This window comes from Callospermophilus lateralis, chromosome 15, assembly GCF_048772815.1.
Source record: "Callospermophilus lateralis isolate mCalLat2 chromosome 15, mCalLat2.hap1, whole genome shotgun sequence".
Lineage (NCBI taxonomy): Eukaryota > Metazoa > Chordata > Mammalia > Rodentia > Sciuridae > Callospermophilus > Callospermophilus lateralis.
Window position 1 is genome coordinate 94,128,836 of NC_135319.1, and position 16,485 is coordinate 94,145,320.

Below are 16,485 nucleotides of genomic sequence, written 5' to 3' on the forward strand. Positions count from 1 at the left end.
AGCACCAGGCTCGTGCTGGCCACTGCAGACAGGCCAGCTCAGGTGGTACAAACACAATCTCAGAATCTGTCAACACTTTTTCTTTGCCTTTTAAGACTTTTGCCAGGTTACTTAACAAAGTTCAACGGTATTCAGAAGCTGAGCTTTCCTCCTCCGCCCTCAGAGTTTTACAGGTGGTGAGCCAGGGGCTCTGGCTGCCTAAACAAATCACAGTCGGAAGTTCAGAGGCATTTGCATCACCTGAGCTGGCACCTGTCTGCAGTGGCCAGCACATGGCTGGTGCTGCCTTACATAAGCCCTGCCCAAACAAGCTTGAGCCAATGTGATCTAATCGCCCCACCACATCTAACCAGTGTCTAAGGGGACAGTCTCCCACCCCCAGACTGACCTATGGGGAGAAAAGGGAAATTTTCCCTTTTACTAGGAGAATCAAAGTGCCACTAGATGTGTTTCTGGAGTTGTGACAGGTGCTAGCAACCTGGTATTGACCCTGTCCTGGCTCATCCTCTTTAAGAGAAAACTGCCACAGGAGTAGGCCTTTGAAATGAGTGCCAGCCACCTCTGATAGTAAACTAATACCTTGGCAGCAGGAGAAGGGAGGTGGCATTGGCTGGTTGACCACCCTCCTTCTCTGCACTTTATTATAAAAGCTTCCCTCTGCAGGGATCATCCCATGTGTCAGCAGAGGGCCCCAGAGGCACCATGGCTGCTCTTGGCATTACCCTTGCACTGCTGGTGTGGATGGTCACCCTCCTGCTCATATCCATCTGGAAGCAGACCCACAGCAGCTGGAACTTGCCCCCAGGACCTTTCCCACTTCCCATCGTTGGGAATGTTCTCCAGGTGGACTTGAAGGATATTCCCAAATCTTTTGCCAGGGTAAGAGAAACATTGTTATTTTAGGGAGAATAAGTCAGGAATGAGATCTAATACATGTGTATTCAATTCATTGTCAAAAAAACTGTTGTTTTCTAACACCAGCCTTTAATGGAGTAACGGGATGGGTAGCAGCACCCAGGAGTCCCCTCCAGAAAGCTCCACTGGTGTTGCAGCCTGGGCACTGAACATGGAGGATGGGCATTAAACACCAGGCCCAGAGGTGCCATGTAACCAGAGTGATCATTGGGAGGTTTGGTGCAGTTGGTGCAGCCATGGGCAGCTCCCACAGAAGCAAGGGGTGCATCCCAGCTGGTATCTACCATGCTCTACCCAATACCAACACCCGCCTCCCATTGTGGCTGAGCGCACCCTGTGAACTAACCAAGGCCAGTGTGCTCTGGGGTATAGGGGTGGCACTTGGTATTTGTATGAGGTGTCATTATGTATGATAGAGGCTCCAGGTCAGCCAGAAGTGCCCTGGGGTCCAGGACCTTGACTTAGGAAGTGAACAATGGGGTGACGGAAGTGGGCATTGGCTACAAGGCTGCAAGGGAGGGACATGAGGAGCCAAGGTCCAGAGTTGGCGTACAGACAGGGAGAGATGCTCCTGCAAATGCAGCAGCCTCTTGTGGAGGAACTTCCCTACACCGGCCGCACAGTCTTTCCCCACATCCTTCCAGTTCTCTGGTGGATTACAGTAACAGGCAAGGCCATCTTGAGTCAGTCACCTTCACCCACTTCCCGGCTCACTGTTTGTGTTGGTCCCTGCAGCTGGCGGAGCGCTTTGGGCCTGTGTTCACACTGTACTTGGGCACGCGGCGCGTGGTGGTCCTGCATGGCTACAAGGCTGTGAAGGAGGTGCTGCTGAACCGCAAGAACGAGTTCTCTGGCCGAGGGAAGATTCCTGCATTCCAGATGCATGAGAACAAGGGTGAGTGTGCCTCCTAGCAGCAGGTGGGGCATACCCAGAGGGATAGTGGTAGGTGCCCAAACCCACACTCACTGTTAGTGACAGCAACAGAATAAAGGCAGAAAGACAGGAGACCCTCAGGCCCTTGGGTAATGGCTCGTGCCTGTGAAACCTGCTGCAATGTTCCCACTGAGCAGGTGCCCTGTACACACCACGGGGCTGCCAGGTATCCACACTGACCAGTGGTGCAGAGAGCTTGCAGAGAGAGGCAGATAGGCTGTTTCTGAGCCTGCACCAACCCTTCCCAGGCCTTGCTGCCTTGGGCCCGCACTTCTTGGAACCCTTTCCACTCACAGCCTGAATTGCCTGTGGGGTGTACATGGCTCCACCCAACCAGTCCCCTCCCCTGCCATGAGGCACCCAACCTGACAGACACTGTCCGCAAGTGAGCCAGCATCAGACCGTGCCAGCAGCAGCTGGTGATCTCCTGAGAGAGCCCCCAGGGGTGGACATTCTGAGGCCAGGAGGGGCGAAGCAGACTCCCAGGCCGTCTCTCCTCTCTTGGCCTCAACTCCACTGTTGCTAGAGCCCTGAGTTTAACCCACAGATATCTCCTTCCCTCCCATGGGGAGGAGCGTGGGTGGGGCTGGCTGCTCACCTGCCAGCGTTTCCCAACCCCTGACTGCAGCTCTGCCTTCTGTGCTGCGCCCAGCTCCTGGGAGTCCCTGCCACCCCTCCTTCTTGTTCTCACCTCGCCTGCACATTCTCTACTCCCCCTGTCACTTCAGGGGATCCCGAAGCAGTCAGAAGTGAACAGCATCCCATCTGCTGCAACCAGAAGCTTCTCCCTGTCATGTGGGGCTTCAAGCCAGTGAGCAGGCAGCTGCCTCTTGGTGTCCTGCCTGGTTGTGTGCATTTCCCAGATTCCATCACCTCACAGGCAGTGAGGTTTGGCTCCCCCTTCTCAGCACTGGGTTTGTTTTGCTGCGCTCTCTCAGTAAAAGCAATGTCAACTATCTTAGTCCCTGTTGTCAGCATCAGAAGAGTTGCTGGAGCCTGGGAGACAGGGTCCTGCTATAGAGCAGTGTGATCCTGGCTTAAGGCCCATATCTGCCCCCATGGTCCAGGGCCTGTGAGCTGCAGGCAGCAGGGCAGAGCCCAGAATTTGCCTCTCCAGGGTCTTTGCTGCCTCTGCCTGGAGACTCCAAATCCCTATTTTTATTCATCTCATGTGGCCCAGTCTGACACTGAAAATCTGCTGGACCCTGAAAAAGAGATATGTATAACCCTTCAGGGATAATGATGTGAATGCTTATTTTTGGCTAAGATAGAGCACAGGTATGTGATCACATGCCAAGGGAACTGCATGCATCACTTGAGTAAGTCTCAACAGACTCCCAGAAAAGTGCTCCCACCAAAGTTCTCAACCTGGCTAGCGGCCTCCTCATGACATTGCCCATGGAGCTCCGCCCTCCTCCCAACCCTTCCTGGTGAAGTTGGAACCATCATTTGGCCTGTATCTCCCACCTCATGTCACATGCTGTCCTTGCCCCTCTCAGGTTAACCAGCCTCTTTCTGGAAAGTTCCTTGTACCATGGTGACCACACATCCCCAGGGTACTTTCTCAGCATCCTGCAAGACCTCTCACCAAGCATCCCATGTGTGGTACAGTTAATGTGGGAGGAACTTCAAGATGCAAGCCCCTGTGTCTGTGAGGGTGCTACTGTTACCTCTGTGGCCCAAGAATGCCCAGAATCTCATGGAATTCCTGGCACAGTGGGTGCCAAACCTGCTTCTTGAGGAAGTGATGATGGGAAAAGTAAGGGGGAGGGAGGCCAAGAGCGAGGCTGTGAGGGGCACTGGAGTCCAAGGAGGCTGAGCAGGGCTTGTTTGAAGGGATCTGAGGTCTTTACCAAGAAGGAGTGAGAGGCCAACAGGGCAACAGAAGTTGCATTTGGGGAAGAATAAAAATGTCCACAGAGTTGACTGAGATAGGAATGGAAGCACCCCAACACTTTAGAGAGAAAGCATTTCTTTGGGTCTGTGGATTCCAAATGATTTTACACTGGGAGGAGAGGGCTGTGTGAAGGGATGGGTGCTTGGTCTTCCCAGCTGCGGGTCCTTACAGTAGGGTCTGGTGACCTTCAGGTCTTAGTCAAAGCCACTGCTGTGAAGCCATAAAGAGATGAGATGAAATGCTTGTTGAGCAAGGGTTCAAATCCCTGGGGACAGAAAGGCTGTCCAAGAATTTTGTCAATAGGCAGGAGAGAGGTGACCGCTCTTCCTTGGAGTTGCCACATGTGGTTTTATTTGGCATGGAGAAGGCTCTGAGGAAAGTGCAGAGCCAAAGACAGTGAAGTGATGCCATATCATGAAGGCACCTGGGAGAGGGGGGAGTGCCAGAGAAGCACTGCATGTCCCCTGCCTCCTCTTGTGATTCTTCCTCCCCTGCACACCCTGCCCAGGACCCAAAGGCCCTATGAGGACCACTTCCTGTCCCAGCCCCATATCCCCAAGACCTGGGCCTTTGGGGTGACTTCTGATGTCCCTCTTCCTTAGGAATTATTTTCAATAACGGACCCACCTGGAAGGACATTCGGCGGTTCTCCCTGACCACCCTCCGGGATTACGGGATGGGAAAACAGGGCAATGAGGAACGGATCCAGAGGGAGGCCCACTTCCTGCTGGAGGAGCTCGGGAAGACTCGGGGTGTGTATTCTTGAGCAGATCCTGAGGGAGGCCCACTTCCTGCTGGAGGAGCTCAGGAAGACTCGGGATACTGTTCTTGGGCAGGCAGCAGGGAGGGGAGCTGTGGGCAGGCCCCTGGAGGGTAGGGATCAACCCGGAAGCAGCTGGCAGCTACAGGGACCCTGGACTAGAGTGGGTCATGATGGTCCACAGCCACTGCATTCTGGACTCCAATTTCCAGCTCTACTTTTAAGGGAGCAAGAGTGATCACCACATGACTGCTGAGCCCAAACAGCATTGAGAAGTAGACAAACCATTGGCTGCCTTCTGTGGCTTGGCAGCTTTCAGGAGGGTCCCCAGGCATCAGTGGGAGTGCGTGGAGACTGAACAGCTGGCTGGGGCTGCGGTGGGCCTGTGCATACCTCCCCCGTGGCCTCCCTAACATCTCCCCTGTGTTCCAGGCCAGCCCTTCGACCCTACCTTCCTTGTGGGCTGCGCACCCTGCAACGTCATAGCGGATATCCTGTTCAACAGGCGTTTCAACTACGATGACAAGAAGTGTCTGCGGCTCATGAGCCTGTTTAATGATAACTTCTACCTGCTTAGTACTCCTTGGCTGCAGGTGAAGCCAACTCTATCCTTTTCCTGAGTCTTTAATTGTGCAGTTATGTTGGAAGAAGGCAGATTCAGGTGGTGTGGGACCAACAGGCTCAAGGAAGCCTGAGATCGGGAGTGTTTTGGAGGCGGCCAGGCAGCCCCTGTGCTCCTTCTTGGGATGCCCTGGGCCCTGAGTGCCCCTTTCCCTAACCTAGGCATTCATATAGACCTGTGTTTGCACATTTTCACCACAGAGGGTACACTGCCTGGAGAATGATCTCAAATATTCTAAATAATACAATAATGACAACCATAAATCAAAGTTTGAAGGTTAGTAGCTAGCACACACAATTAGGCTGCATTCAGAAAAAATAGTTTTATAAATTTCTTTCTTTTCAGCTTTACAATAATTTTTCGGGCTACTTACACTATCTTCCTGGAAGCCATAGAAAACTCTTAGCAAACGTATCTGAAATTAAAGCGTACACTCTTGAAATGGCCAAGGAGCACCTCCAGTCACTGGACCCCAGCTGTCCCCGGGACTTCACCGACTGCCTGCTCATGGAAATGGAGAAGGTACCCAGAGCCACCCTGCTGGACTTGATGGGGTGGGGTCGGGCACATGCACCTCAGATCCATGCTGCCACCTGTTGGCTGGCACCCAAATTGCCCTCTGTGTGACTGGAGGCTCTTAGTGTGGCAGAGGAGGGATGGTGGGCTGGCACCTTCTTCAGCTCCCTCAGGCCAGGCTGGGTTCCCAGTGGTGCCAAAGTTCCAGGGGTCCCAGACATCTCCAGTTTTATCTGCCTGCAGCTCCTAGGACCCTCCTCTAGCTCAGAATGGTGAAGCCTCCTTCCTTTCTTTTTCTATGGCTTACAGACAGCATGCAACTTTCACACTGACTCCCCTGGGCAGACTCCTAGGCTGTCAGAATCTCACCATTAGCAAAGACCCTCTCTGTCTCCCAAAGGCACCAGCCTCCCTCTGGCCTGGAAGGAGGCTGATTCCAGCCCCTGCAGCTGGAGAGTCATCAGCAGAGGTCCTGGCTTGGCAGGTCACCCAGATTACCTCCCCTTTCCCAGGATAGCCCTGGCACTGTTGATAGAGCCAGAGTCCTATGGCCTGGGTGAGGAGCCTATCCTGCCTCAGCCAACTTCCTGGGAGCCTCAGTTTCTCCAGCTGTGAGGTAGAAATGATGGGGTCCTGGTTGCACTGGGAGAGCTTCTCACATCCCTGGCTGTCTGTGGAAGGGCAACAGGTTGTCTCTTCAGCCATTTGAAGACAATTTCTTACCAAGTCTCTCTCTGTCTCTAAAAGCACAGTGGAGAGTCTGGGTACACTCTGGAAAACGTTGCTGTGACCTTGGCTGACCTGTTCTTTGCGGGGACAGAGACCACCAGCACCACCCTAAGATATGGGCTCCTGATTCTCATGAAATACCCAGAGATTGAAGGTATGCAGATGAGAAGCCAAAGGACCTCCCTGCAGGGCCAGCCTTGTGTGTTCAGGTCTGGGCTCTCCACCTGCAGTTGCTTTTTAGCCTTCTTTTGTACTGTGGGATCCCTGGGTGAATTGCTTAGAAGGGAAATGTCCTTGTAGGTACCAGGCACCTGGTACCCTTGAACACTGGTAGACCCACACTCCACTGGGGCCTGGGTGCAGGAAAGAACTGTCCAACACTGGAGAGGAGAGAGGCGCTGGACGTAACTTCTGCACTGTAAAGACACACTGATAACAGTCAACACAATGGTCCAGCTGCTCTTGAGGAAGACTCGGCCTTCTAGGCAGAATGGGGGTCAGGGCAAGTCTCAGATCTCCCTGGGCATCTCACTCCACAGGGCCCTGAAGTGGGAACTCAGGGAGAAGTGATGAGGCCACCTCCTGCCCTGGAGGCACCTACCTGCACACAGGCTAATAAGACCAACCTGCCTTAAAGAGGGAGCAGGGGAGCTGTAGCTTGGGGCAAGGGAGTCCAGAGGCCTGGGACCCCCACTTTCTGAGCTGGGCCCACCTGCTGCTGATGGGACACGGCTCCCACTGAGTGCTAGCTTGGGGCAGACCTTCGATGCACTGTGCTCCTCTAGCTCCTCAGTCCTGGAGAACAGAGGGAAGACATGAAGCAATTTCCCCCAAGAGCATGGGTGTGCAACCAGCCCAGGGTCAGGCCCTAGGACCTGGTCTTTATTTCAGCAAAGGCTTTGTTTTGTTTTAATCATAAAAGGAACCAAAAGTCCAGGGAGGGAAACATTTTACAGATCTGCAGCATTTGTAGGAGAACTTTTGAACATTGTGTATAGACGAATCCTGTATTCAAATAGTTTAAATTATTGACCATGGTGAATTTCCGATATAAACAAAGAGAATAAACATGATAGACACCCTACATTCTTTGCCAAATTTAACATGTATTAACATTTTCAATATTTGGTTTGGAGCTCTTAAGGAAACATGTTACAGAACCAATCAGTCTTGCCCCTTTGTGCCTCCCTCCCCACAGAGGGCAATGCTTAGGGATTGTAAGGAATACTAATAAAGAGGAGACACAGAGACAAGGTGCAGAGGCAGGGAAGGTGACAGAATGGCTCCTTGTCCAAGAAGCCACGTTTATTTATACCAATAGATTACATTAAATCATTAGTACCATAACCACATTATTGTTTAGAGTATCAGTGAAGTTGCTTATTTTGCAATTATATTTTATTATTATAATATGTAATGTCAGGAGCTTTGTGCAGTCCTCAAGAAAGTCCATTTTCTGAAGTTACTGCTATATGGGCAGCCTAGGAGCACCAGAGCTTGGTGAAACATTGTAGTTATCTAGCAAACAAGTTCTTCTATTCCCAGGAGCTACCCTCCAGCAATCAAGATTGAGGCTTGATGATGCTCTAACACAGAGGCATCTCAGGGCATTGCTATACCAGTCGACACTGCACATATATTAGCTATATTATTAGATCCTAAGAGAGATTACAGGACATTCTAAGGTTGGGAAACAGGATACCTGTTATCTCCTGGCGGGGTTTTCTCACCAGGGGAAAGCTTCCCTGTACATTTCCATGGTTAGAATCCCTACAAGGGATGGCTGTGCATCATCCCCACCTGTGACCCAGTACATTTATCAAAAACTAAATATCAACAAATAACTCATAGTAAGATCGTAGTGCCTTAATATTTTACCTGGGTACCATACTATACATACCTTTTTGCAATTTTCTTTTTCACTCAAAGTGAAAGTCCCACTGGAAATTTCAAACATAGAAAGTATAAGAATTTGCTGAAGGCTGCTATTACCTCAGTCAGAGGAACTTCAAGAAGTAGACTGTGCATGTCTGGTTATATTCTGTCATCTGTCCTCTTACTTTTTAAAAGTACATAATGAAACATCAGGGTGACAATTACTGCAAAGATCTCTCTCTAAGAGGAAGTTTCCAGGACCCATTTGTTATTCTCTGCTCCTGATGCAGAGAACTGAAAAAGCCATCTCCAGCTAAAATGATTGAAGCAAAAGTTTCTGTAGACCATAAATGACCTCCGTGAGCATAACTATTATAGACATTGGTGAAGATGATATCCAATAATTTGGAGTATCTGGGGCACAAAAAGCACTCCATATATACTCTACAAAATCCATAGGGTGGGTTTGGTGGATGACTAGAAGGGTGATTTGGTAGATGCATTGAGTAGATGTGTGAGTGGATGGATGCTGGCTTTCTGGAGGGATGACTTGATAGGTGTGTGGGTACATGAATGGTGGAAGGATGAAGGGATGAGTCCTCAGGTAAGTGGACAGATGGATAGGTGTATGGGTAAGTGTTTGGGTGAGGGTTAGGGTGAGTGGATGGATGGATGACTGGGTGGATGCATGGAAGAGTCCTTGGTAGATGTATGGATGGAGGGTGGACGTTCAGCCTGGTGTCAATCCTTTACATTGCTCTCATTCATGCCTTGGCAGAGAAACTTCATAAGGAAATTGATAGGGTGATTGGGCCAAGCCGCATCCCTGCTGTCAAGGACAGGCTGGAGATGCCCTACATGGATGCCGTGGTGCACGAGATTCAGCGGTTTATTGACCTTGTACCTTCCAACCTGCCCCACGAAGCAACGCAGGACACCATGTTGCAAGGATATGTCATCCCCAAGGTCAGAGTGAGCTGGTGTGCACTGTGAACACCTCCTATCATCTCACCATCTAGTTTACCAGGCAGGTTGGGGATCCCAAGGCTCTGTGGCCAGTGTGGCTGGATGGCAGGGACAGGCCAATACAGGGTGCCAGTTCCCCATTGGTCCTTGTCTGGTCCTGGTGATTAGAGAAATGGATGGAATTTAAGGAAGTTCCTCCTTGATGGCACCTGGGAGTGTAGCATATTCCAGTCAGAGTCCACTGCATGAGTACTTTAGAGCTTCCTCTCCATTTAGACCTGACACCTGGCTGCTGTCCAGTCCTTAACTGAGCACTGTCCCAACTGGAAATGTGCTGTCCTGTCTAATATGGGATTAAGGCTGACAGCTGACATTTACTCGGTTGCCTGAATGACTGACAGACAGATCTGTGTCTCCTGCAGGGCACTGTTGTGATTCCGACTCTGGACTCCCTTCTGTATGATGATCAAGAATTCCCAGATCCTGGGCAGTTTAAGCCAGAGCACTTTCTGGATGGAAATGGGAAGTTCAAGTACAGTGACTATTTCAAACCCTTTTCTGCAGGTGAGCAGGGTTCAAGAGCAGCACCTCAGCCTGAAATGGCCTCCTCTCCCCTCATCTGCTCTCTGTGTCTCTGCCACCAGCCAGCTGTGCACCACCTCCCAGCTGTCCTCATCCCTGATTTCTACCCACAACACAAACCAAGTGTGCTCCCCCGATTCAGAGAGGCTGGGTGACATTTTCACAATAAGTTCTGGAAGAAAGGTTTATGGGTGGACTATTCTTTCCACAGAGTGGCCGCTTTCCCTCATTCATTGTCAAACTGCTTCTACTTAACAAGACAGTGAAAACCTCTCACGGCCATATCACTTGATACCTGCCGTTTTAAATCAGGGTTTTAACAGACTCCTCTCAGGTTCCCTGGACTCATCTGGAAAGCACTGCAGCCTTCCCTGGATGTAAGGGGTGCCTCCCTGCAGCCCCTTGCCAGGGCTGCACCTTGGGTTCTGTTGAGGAAAACTCTACCACCAGCTCGACACACGTCCTCCTGGTGTGTGCACTGGCAGCCAACTCACCCACCCCCATCCCATGGGCACCATGGGTTAGCACTGGGTGTCGACTTCACCAGGCAGAGGCCATTTTCCCCAACCAAACAGAAGTTTTTGCAGCTGAGTTCTGCATGGCCCCCACACAGGTCATGTCATGGAGATTCCTTTCTTTGCTCTTATGCTTCTTTCAGTGGGTGTGGGGAGTATGTGCTGCTTTAGGGTGTGGTTGCCCCAGCCTCATCTGGCCCTGCCCTGAAGCCTCACGGTTAATGGTGTGTCTCTCTGAAACCCGCTGTGTCTCACCAGTACTTCAATTACTTCTAGGAAAACGGGTGTGTGTTGGAGAAGGCCTGGCCCGCATGGAACTGTTTCTGCTCCTGTCCGCCATTCTGCAGCATTTCAACCTGAAGTCTCTTGTTGACCCAAGAGATATTGATCTTAGGCCCATTGCAATTGGCTTTGGCAGAATCCCACCTCACTACAAACTCTGTGTCATCCCCCGCTCATGAGTGTAAGAAAACACCCTGGACACCTCTGTCCCCAAGTGCAGCCTCTGAGAGTTCCTCAGTGCTCAGGAAGTTGCTCCCACAGTCAGGAGGCAGGTGGCCCCCCGGAGTGAGTTCCACCAGAGCTGATGTTTCCAGTCAGTCTTCAGACAGTGCAAAGCAAAGTCCAGTGAAGATGTGGTCAACCTAGACCAACAGGCGGTTGAGGCTGTGCTGTGGTCCTAGACACAGTGCTCTTTGAGACTCCTGAAAAGGCAGAGCCATACTGTCACCAGTCAACACTTACCAGGAAAGACTGGTGTGAGATGAGGACACTAGTTTGGAACAGGGAGAGGCAAGAACATTTTGCCAGGATTTATTGGTCTGGACAAAAGAAGGCTCTGTCCATCTTGCTTCATGATGGAAAGTTTTTCCTTTTACCTCATTGTGAGCATTAATTTGTTCTTTGTAAGAAATAAGCATGAAAAGTCAACAGGGCCACCCATTATTATTTCTTAATATTTGTTCCTTGCATGGAACGAAACAAAACTGAGTGGTGATGTGAAAGGAGCAGCGGATCCACCCTTTGCCTTCCATACCTGCAACCCACCCTGAGCCTGAGCTTTCCTTCCATCAGGGTGGCACAGCCCTTCCCAGGCTGCACACTTCCTGAGGTACTGTGTACTCTGTGTCTTCAATAAAATGAGCCATACTTCTGAGCCAGCAGCTGGTGTCCTCTGTCCTCCTGACCCTCACCTGTGAGCTCACCTGTGTCTCATTTCATGACTAAAAACATAACTCAGGGCCACTCCAGGTGAACTGGGCTGCATGAAATAATCACACAAGAGACAGAGATACTTTTTATTTGGGTTCTTTGATGGCTCCTCTGACCTTAAATGTCCATGGAGAGAGAGAGAGAGAGAGAGAGAGAGAGAGAGAGAGAGAGAGAGAGAAAGTGCACATGTATATGCTGAACCCTTTATTGAGGAGAAGCCATTCAAATGAGGCAGGGGTCAGGTTTCAGGGGGCTGAGTCTTGCTTCCCGATATCTGCTGTCAGCAGGTTGACTGACAGCTAGGAAGGTCATGCCCAAAGGCAGAGCAAGAGAAGGGGACACACAAAGGTAGTTTCCATGGAACATTCTGTCCCAACAGGGCAAAGGGGTAGGATTACAAAAGAATAGGTGAGTATATAGCTCAACCCCAGGGGTATGCTTACTCAGAAGATTGGCCTTGCTATCTGAGTGGGGGAAAAGACCGAGTTACAAATCATGGCACTACCACTCCAGACTACAGTGATCTTTCAGATCCCCATGGTGCATCAGGACTGGAAGGCGTGGTAACTCAATGTGGCTCCCCACACACCTGGACAGTGCAAGGCAATCTGCCCATCTCAAGATGCTGAATTTAATCAGACGCTCTGAGGTCCTTCTACCATGTAGAATAACCTGTTTCTTGGTTCTTGGGAATGAATTGGGGCATTAGTGGGAAACCTTCTGAAGGGCCAACAGTTCCCGGAGGCATCTGTCTGTGTCCCCTCCCAGTGCCACAGTGGCAAGACTGCCTCCAGCAGGAAATGGTTACAGTGTCTTCTTATTTGCTTTGGGACAGAAAGGCTTATACTTGAGTGACTACTGGGAAGATTCTGTGTCCCCAGCCAGTGGGGAGATGCTAGGAGGGAGGCAGTTGAGGCTTACTGTTGAGACATCACCTGGCTCCAGATTTCTGAGGGTAACTTTCTGTCAGCAGCATCCCTAACTGTTCTCACTGGGTGGTTTCCAAGTCTGGGCCTTCACAGGTTCTACTATCTCAAGGGAGGGGCACTGGACCCAAAGGTAATGTCACTTCAGAAAATTTGTCCCACATAAGAAATACTCCAAGGCAGGACTAATTTTCCAAGGTGAATACAGTGTCATGAATAACAGATTATGGCATACGCACACAAGGAAACACTTTGTAGTAACATCATGCTGTGCCACACCCAGCCCTCTGAGCTCCAGGTCATGTTCCTTCTCCAAAAAAGAGGACTCTGAATCCTCATTAGGCCCTGACACTGTGTACCTCCCCACTACATATGGCTGCTACCAAAACAGAACCAGCAGGAGGCACACTCCCTACCAGGGGTGGGGATTGAGGGAGCCAGTGGCAGGGAAAGACATGTCCCATGAGGTGAGGAGGTTGCCTGAACATCATCAACTGTGAGTGGGAAGAGGAGAAAATAATCAAAGACTATCCTGTTGTTATGGTGTAGATGAGGTGTTCCCAGACACGTGTGTGGGCCAGTGTAAGGATGTTCAGAGGTGAAGTATCAGGGTGATGACAGCCTGAACCTGATCTGTGTATTGATCCCCTGACAGGAATCAACTGGGTGGTAACCACAGGCTGGTGGGGTGTGGTGGAGGAGATGGGCCACTGGGGCTGGCTTTGGGGTATATATTTTGTCCATGGTGAGGGGACTCTGCTTCCTGGTGCCATGTCCTGAATGGAGTCTCATTGTAGTTCTGATTTTATAAAGCTTAATTTTGCTGGATATAAGATTCTTGGTTGGCATCCATTTTCTTTCAGAGCTTGGTATATGTTGTTCCAGAATCTTCTAGCTTTCAGAGTCTGGGTTGAAAAATCTGCAGATATCCCAATTGGTTTCCTTCTATCTATAATATGATTCTCTTCTCTCATGGCTTTTAAAATTCTCTCCTTATTCTGTATGCTTGGCATTTTTATTATAATGTGCCTTGGTGTGGATATGTTGTGATTTTGTACATTTGGTATCCGGTAAGCCTCTTAAATGTGGTTTTCCAAATTATTCTTCATGTTTGGAAAATTTTCTGATATTATTTTATTGAATAGATTATTCATTTCTTTAGTTTGGAAATATGTGTTTTCCTCTATCCCAATAACTCTTAAATTTGGTCTTTTTATGCTATCCCATATTTCTGGAAGAAACCATGAGCAGAACATTCAAGAACATTCAAGAATGTTGAATGTTGATGCCAACCAAGAATCTTATATCCAGCAAAATTAAACTTTAGATTTGATGATGAAATAAAAAACTTCCATGATAAAAAAGGTTAAAAGAATTGAGTTGTAAATTATTATTATCCTGTATTACAGAACATCCTCAGCAAAATATTCCATGAGGAGAAAATGAAAACTTCAATGAAAATCAGCAGAGGGAGATATTACACTAAAGGAAAAACTAGTCAAAGGAAAAACCAAGTCAAATTAAATAACAAAAATGGCTGGGAAAACAAACCATGTCTCAATAATAACCCTGAATGTTAATGGCCTAAAGTCACCAATCAAAAGACATAGATTGGCAGATTGGATTAAAAAGACCCAACAATATGCTGCCTCCAAGAGACTCATCTGATAGGAAAAGACATCATCAGACTGAAGGCGAAAGGTTGGGAAAAATCATACCTCTCACATGGACTGCAGAAGCAAGCAGGGGTTTCCATCATCATATCAAATAAAGTAGACTTCAAGCCAAAGTTAATCAAAAGGGATAAAGAAGGGCATTTTATACTGCTCAAGGAAACCAAATACCAACAAGACATAACAATTATAAATATATATGCCCCAAACAATGGAGCATCTATGTTCATCAAACAAACTCTTGTCAAGTTCTGGAGTCAAATAGACCACAACACAATAATTCTGGATGACTTTAACATACCTCTTTAACCACTGGATAGATCTTCCAAACAAATGCTGAAGAAACTACACAACTAATAACTTAGATTTATCTGACTTACATAGAATACTTCATCCACCAATGAGCAAATACACTTTCTTCTCGGCAGCACATGAATCCTTCTCTAAAATAGACCATATATTATACCACAACACAACTCTTAACAAATACAAAAAAGTAGAGATACTACCCTGCATTTTATCAGATCATAATGGAATGAAATTAGAAATCAATGATAAAATGAAAAATAAAAGCTACTTGAACCCCTAGAGACTAAATAATATGCTATTGAATGAACAATGGGTTGCAAAAGACATCAAAGAGGAGATTAAAAAATTCTTAGAGGTAAATGAGAATGCTGATACCACATATCAAAATCTCTGGGACACTGTGAAGGCAGTACTAGGAGGAAAGTTCATTGCTTGGAGTTCATTCCTTAAAAGAAGAAAAAGTCAACAAATAAATGCCTTAACATTACATCTCAATGCCCTAGAAAAAGAAGAACTAATCAACATCAAAGCAGTAAAAGACAGAAAATATTAAAATCAGAGCTGAAATCAATGAAATTGAAACAAAAGAAACAATTGAGAAATTGACAAAACAAAAAGGTGGTTCTTTGAAAAACTAAATCAAATTGATGAACCCTTAGCCATGCTAATGAAGAGAAGGTAAGAGAATACTCAAATTACTAAATACATGATGAAAAAGGAAATATCATAACAGACACTTCAGAAATACAGAAGATAATTAGAAATTATTTTGAAAATTTGAGCTCCCATTAAATAGACAATATTGAAAGGCAATGACAAATTTCTAGAGTCATAGACTTGCCCAAATTGAATCAGGATGATATACACAATTTAAACAGATCAATTTCAAATGATGAAATAGAAGATGCCATCAGAAGCCCAGGACCAGATGGATACACAGCCGAGTTCTACAAGACTTTTAAAGAAGAACTAATACCAATATTCTTCAATTTATTTCAGGAACTAGAAAAAGAGGGAGCACTTCCAAACTCATTCTATGAGGCCAATATAACCCTGATTCCAAAACCAGGCAAAGACACATCAAATAAAGAAAACTTCAGACCAATATCTCTAATGAACATAGATGCAAAACTTCTCAATAAAATTGTGGCAAATCAAATACAAAAACACATCAAAAAGACAGTGCACCATGATCAAGTGGGGTTGGTTCAACATATGGAAATCAATAAATGTAATTTATCACATCAATAGACTCAAAGATAAGAATCACATGATCATCTCAATAGATGCAGAAAAAGCATTTGACAAAACACAGCACCTCTTCATGTTCAAAACACTAGAAAAACTAGGGATAACTGGAACATATCTCAACATCATAAAGGTTATCTATGCTAAGACCCAGGGCAACATCATTCTAAATGGAGAAAAATTGGAAGCATTTCCTCTTAAAATGGGAATAAGACAAGGGATGCCCTCTTTCACTACTTCTATTTAACACAGTTCTTGAAACACCAGCCAGAGCAAGTAGGCAGATGAAAGCAATTAAAGGGATATGCATAGGAAAAGAAGAACTCAAATTAGCACTATTTCCTTGGTACTGGTGTGTTCCTCTGGGAGGGCGCTGATGTGGGACAGTGCAGACGCCATCCTTGGGGGCCCTGTCCTTGGTGCTGGTGTGTTCCTCTGGGAAGGCGCTAATGTGGGACAGTGCAGACGCCATCCTTGGGGGCCCTGTCCTTGGTGCTGATGTGTTCCTCTGTGGGGGTGCTGATGTGGGACAGTGCAGACGCCATCCTTGGGGGCCCTGTCCTTGGTGCTGGAGTGTTCCTCTGTGGGGGTGCTGATGTGGGACAGTGCAGACGCCATCCTTGGGGGCCCTGTCCTTGGTGTTGGTGTGTTCCTCTGTGGGGGTGCTGATGTGGGACAGTGCAGACGCCATCCTTGGGGGCCCTGTCCTTGGTGCTGGTGTGTTCCTCTGTGGGGGTGCTGATGTGGGACAGTGCAGACGCCATCCTTGGGGGCCCTGTCCTTGGTGCTGGTGTGTTCCTCTGTGG

At 48.1% G+C, this 16,485-nt stretch overlaps 1 protein-coding gene across 2 annotated transcripts; it reads left to right on the plus strand.

Moving 5' to 3' along the window:
- The first annotated feature begins 702 nt into the window (after positions 1-702).
- Cyp2e1 (cytochrome P450 family 2 subfamily E member 1) lies at positions 703-10,772 on the plus strand. Of its 2 annotated transcripts, none has more exons than XM_077105404.1 (9): positions 703-879; positions 1,651-1,810; positions 4,349-4,498; positions 4,939-5,099; positions 5,474-5,651; positions 6,387-6,527; positions 9,027-9,214; positions 9,637-9,778; positions 10,588-10,772. In XM_077105404.1, exons 1-9 carry the CDS (start codon positions 703-705, stop codon positions 10,770-10,772), a joined length of 1,482 nt encoding a protein of 493 aa, XP_076961519.1. The 2 variants fall into 2 exon arrangements, with proteins under 2 accessions (XP_076961519.1, XP_076961520.1); XM_077105405.1 differs by having other exon boundaries at positions 5,474-5,650; positions 6,392-6,527.
- Positions 10,773-16,485: the final 5,713 nt, after the last annotated feature.

Excerpts from the sequence above, each read along its gene's own strand:
- Cyp2e1 (XM_077105404.1), top strand. The coding sequence starts at position 703 with ATGGCTGCTCTTGGCATTACCCTTGCACTGCTGGTGTGGATGGTCACC. Across the intron at positions 880-1,650 it reads TTCCCAAATCTTTTGCCAGG|CTGGCGGAGCGCTTTGGGCC; the intron begins GTAAGAGAAACA and ends TGGTCCCTGCAG. Across the intron at positions 1,811-4,348 it reads CCAGATGCATGAGAACAAGG|GAATTATTTTCAATAACGGA; the intron begins GTGAGTGTGCCT and ends CCTCTTCCTTAG.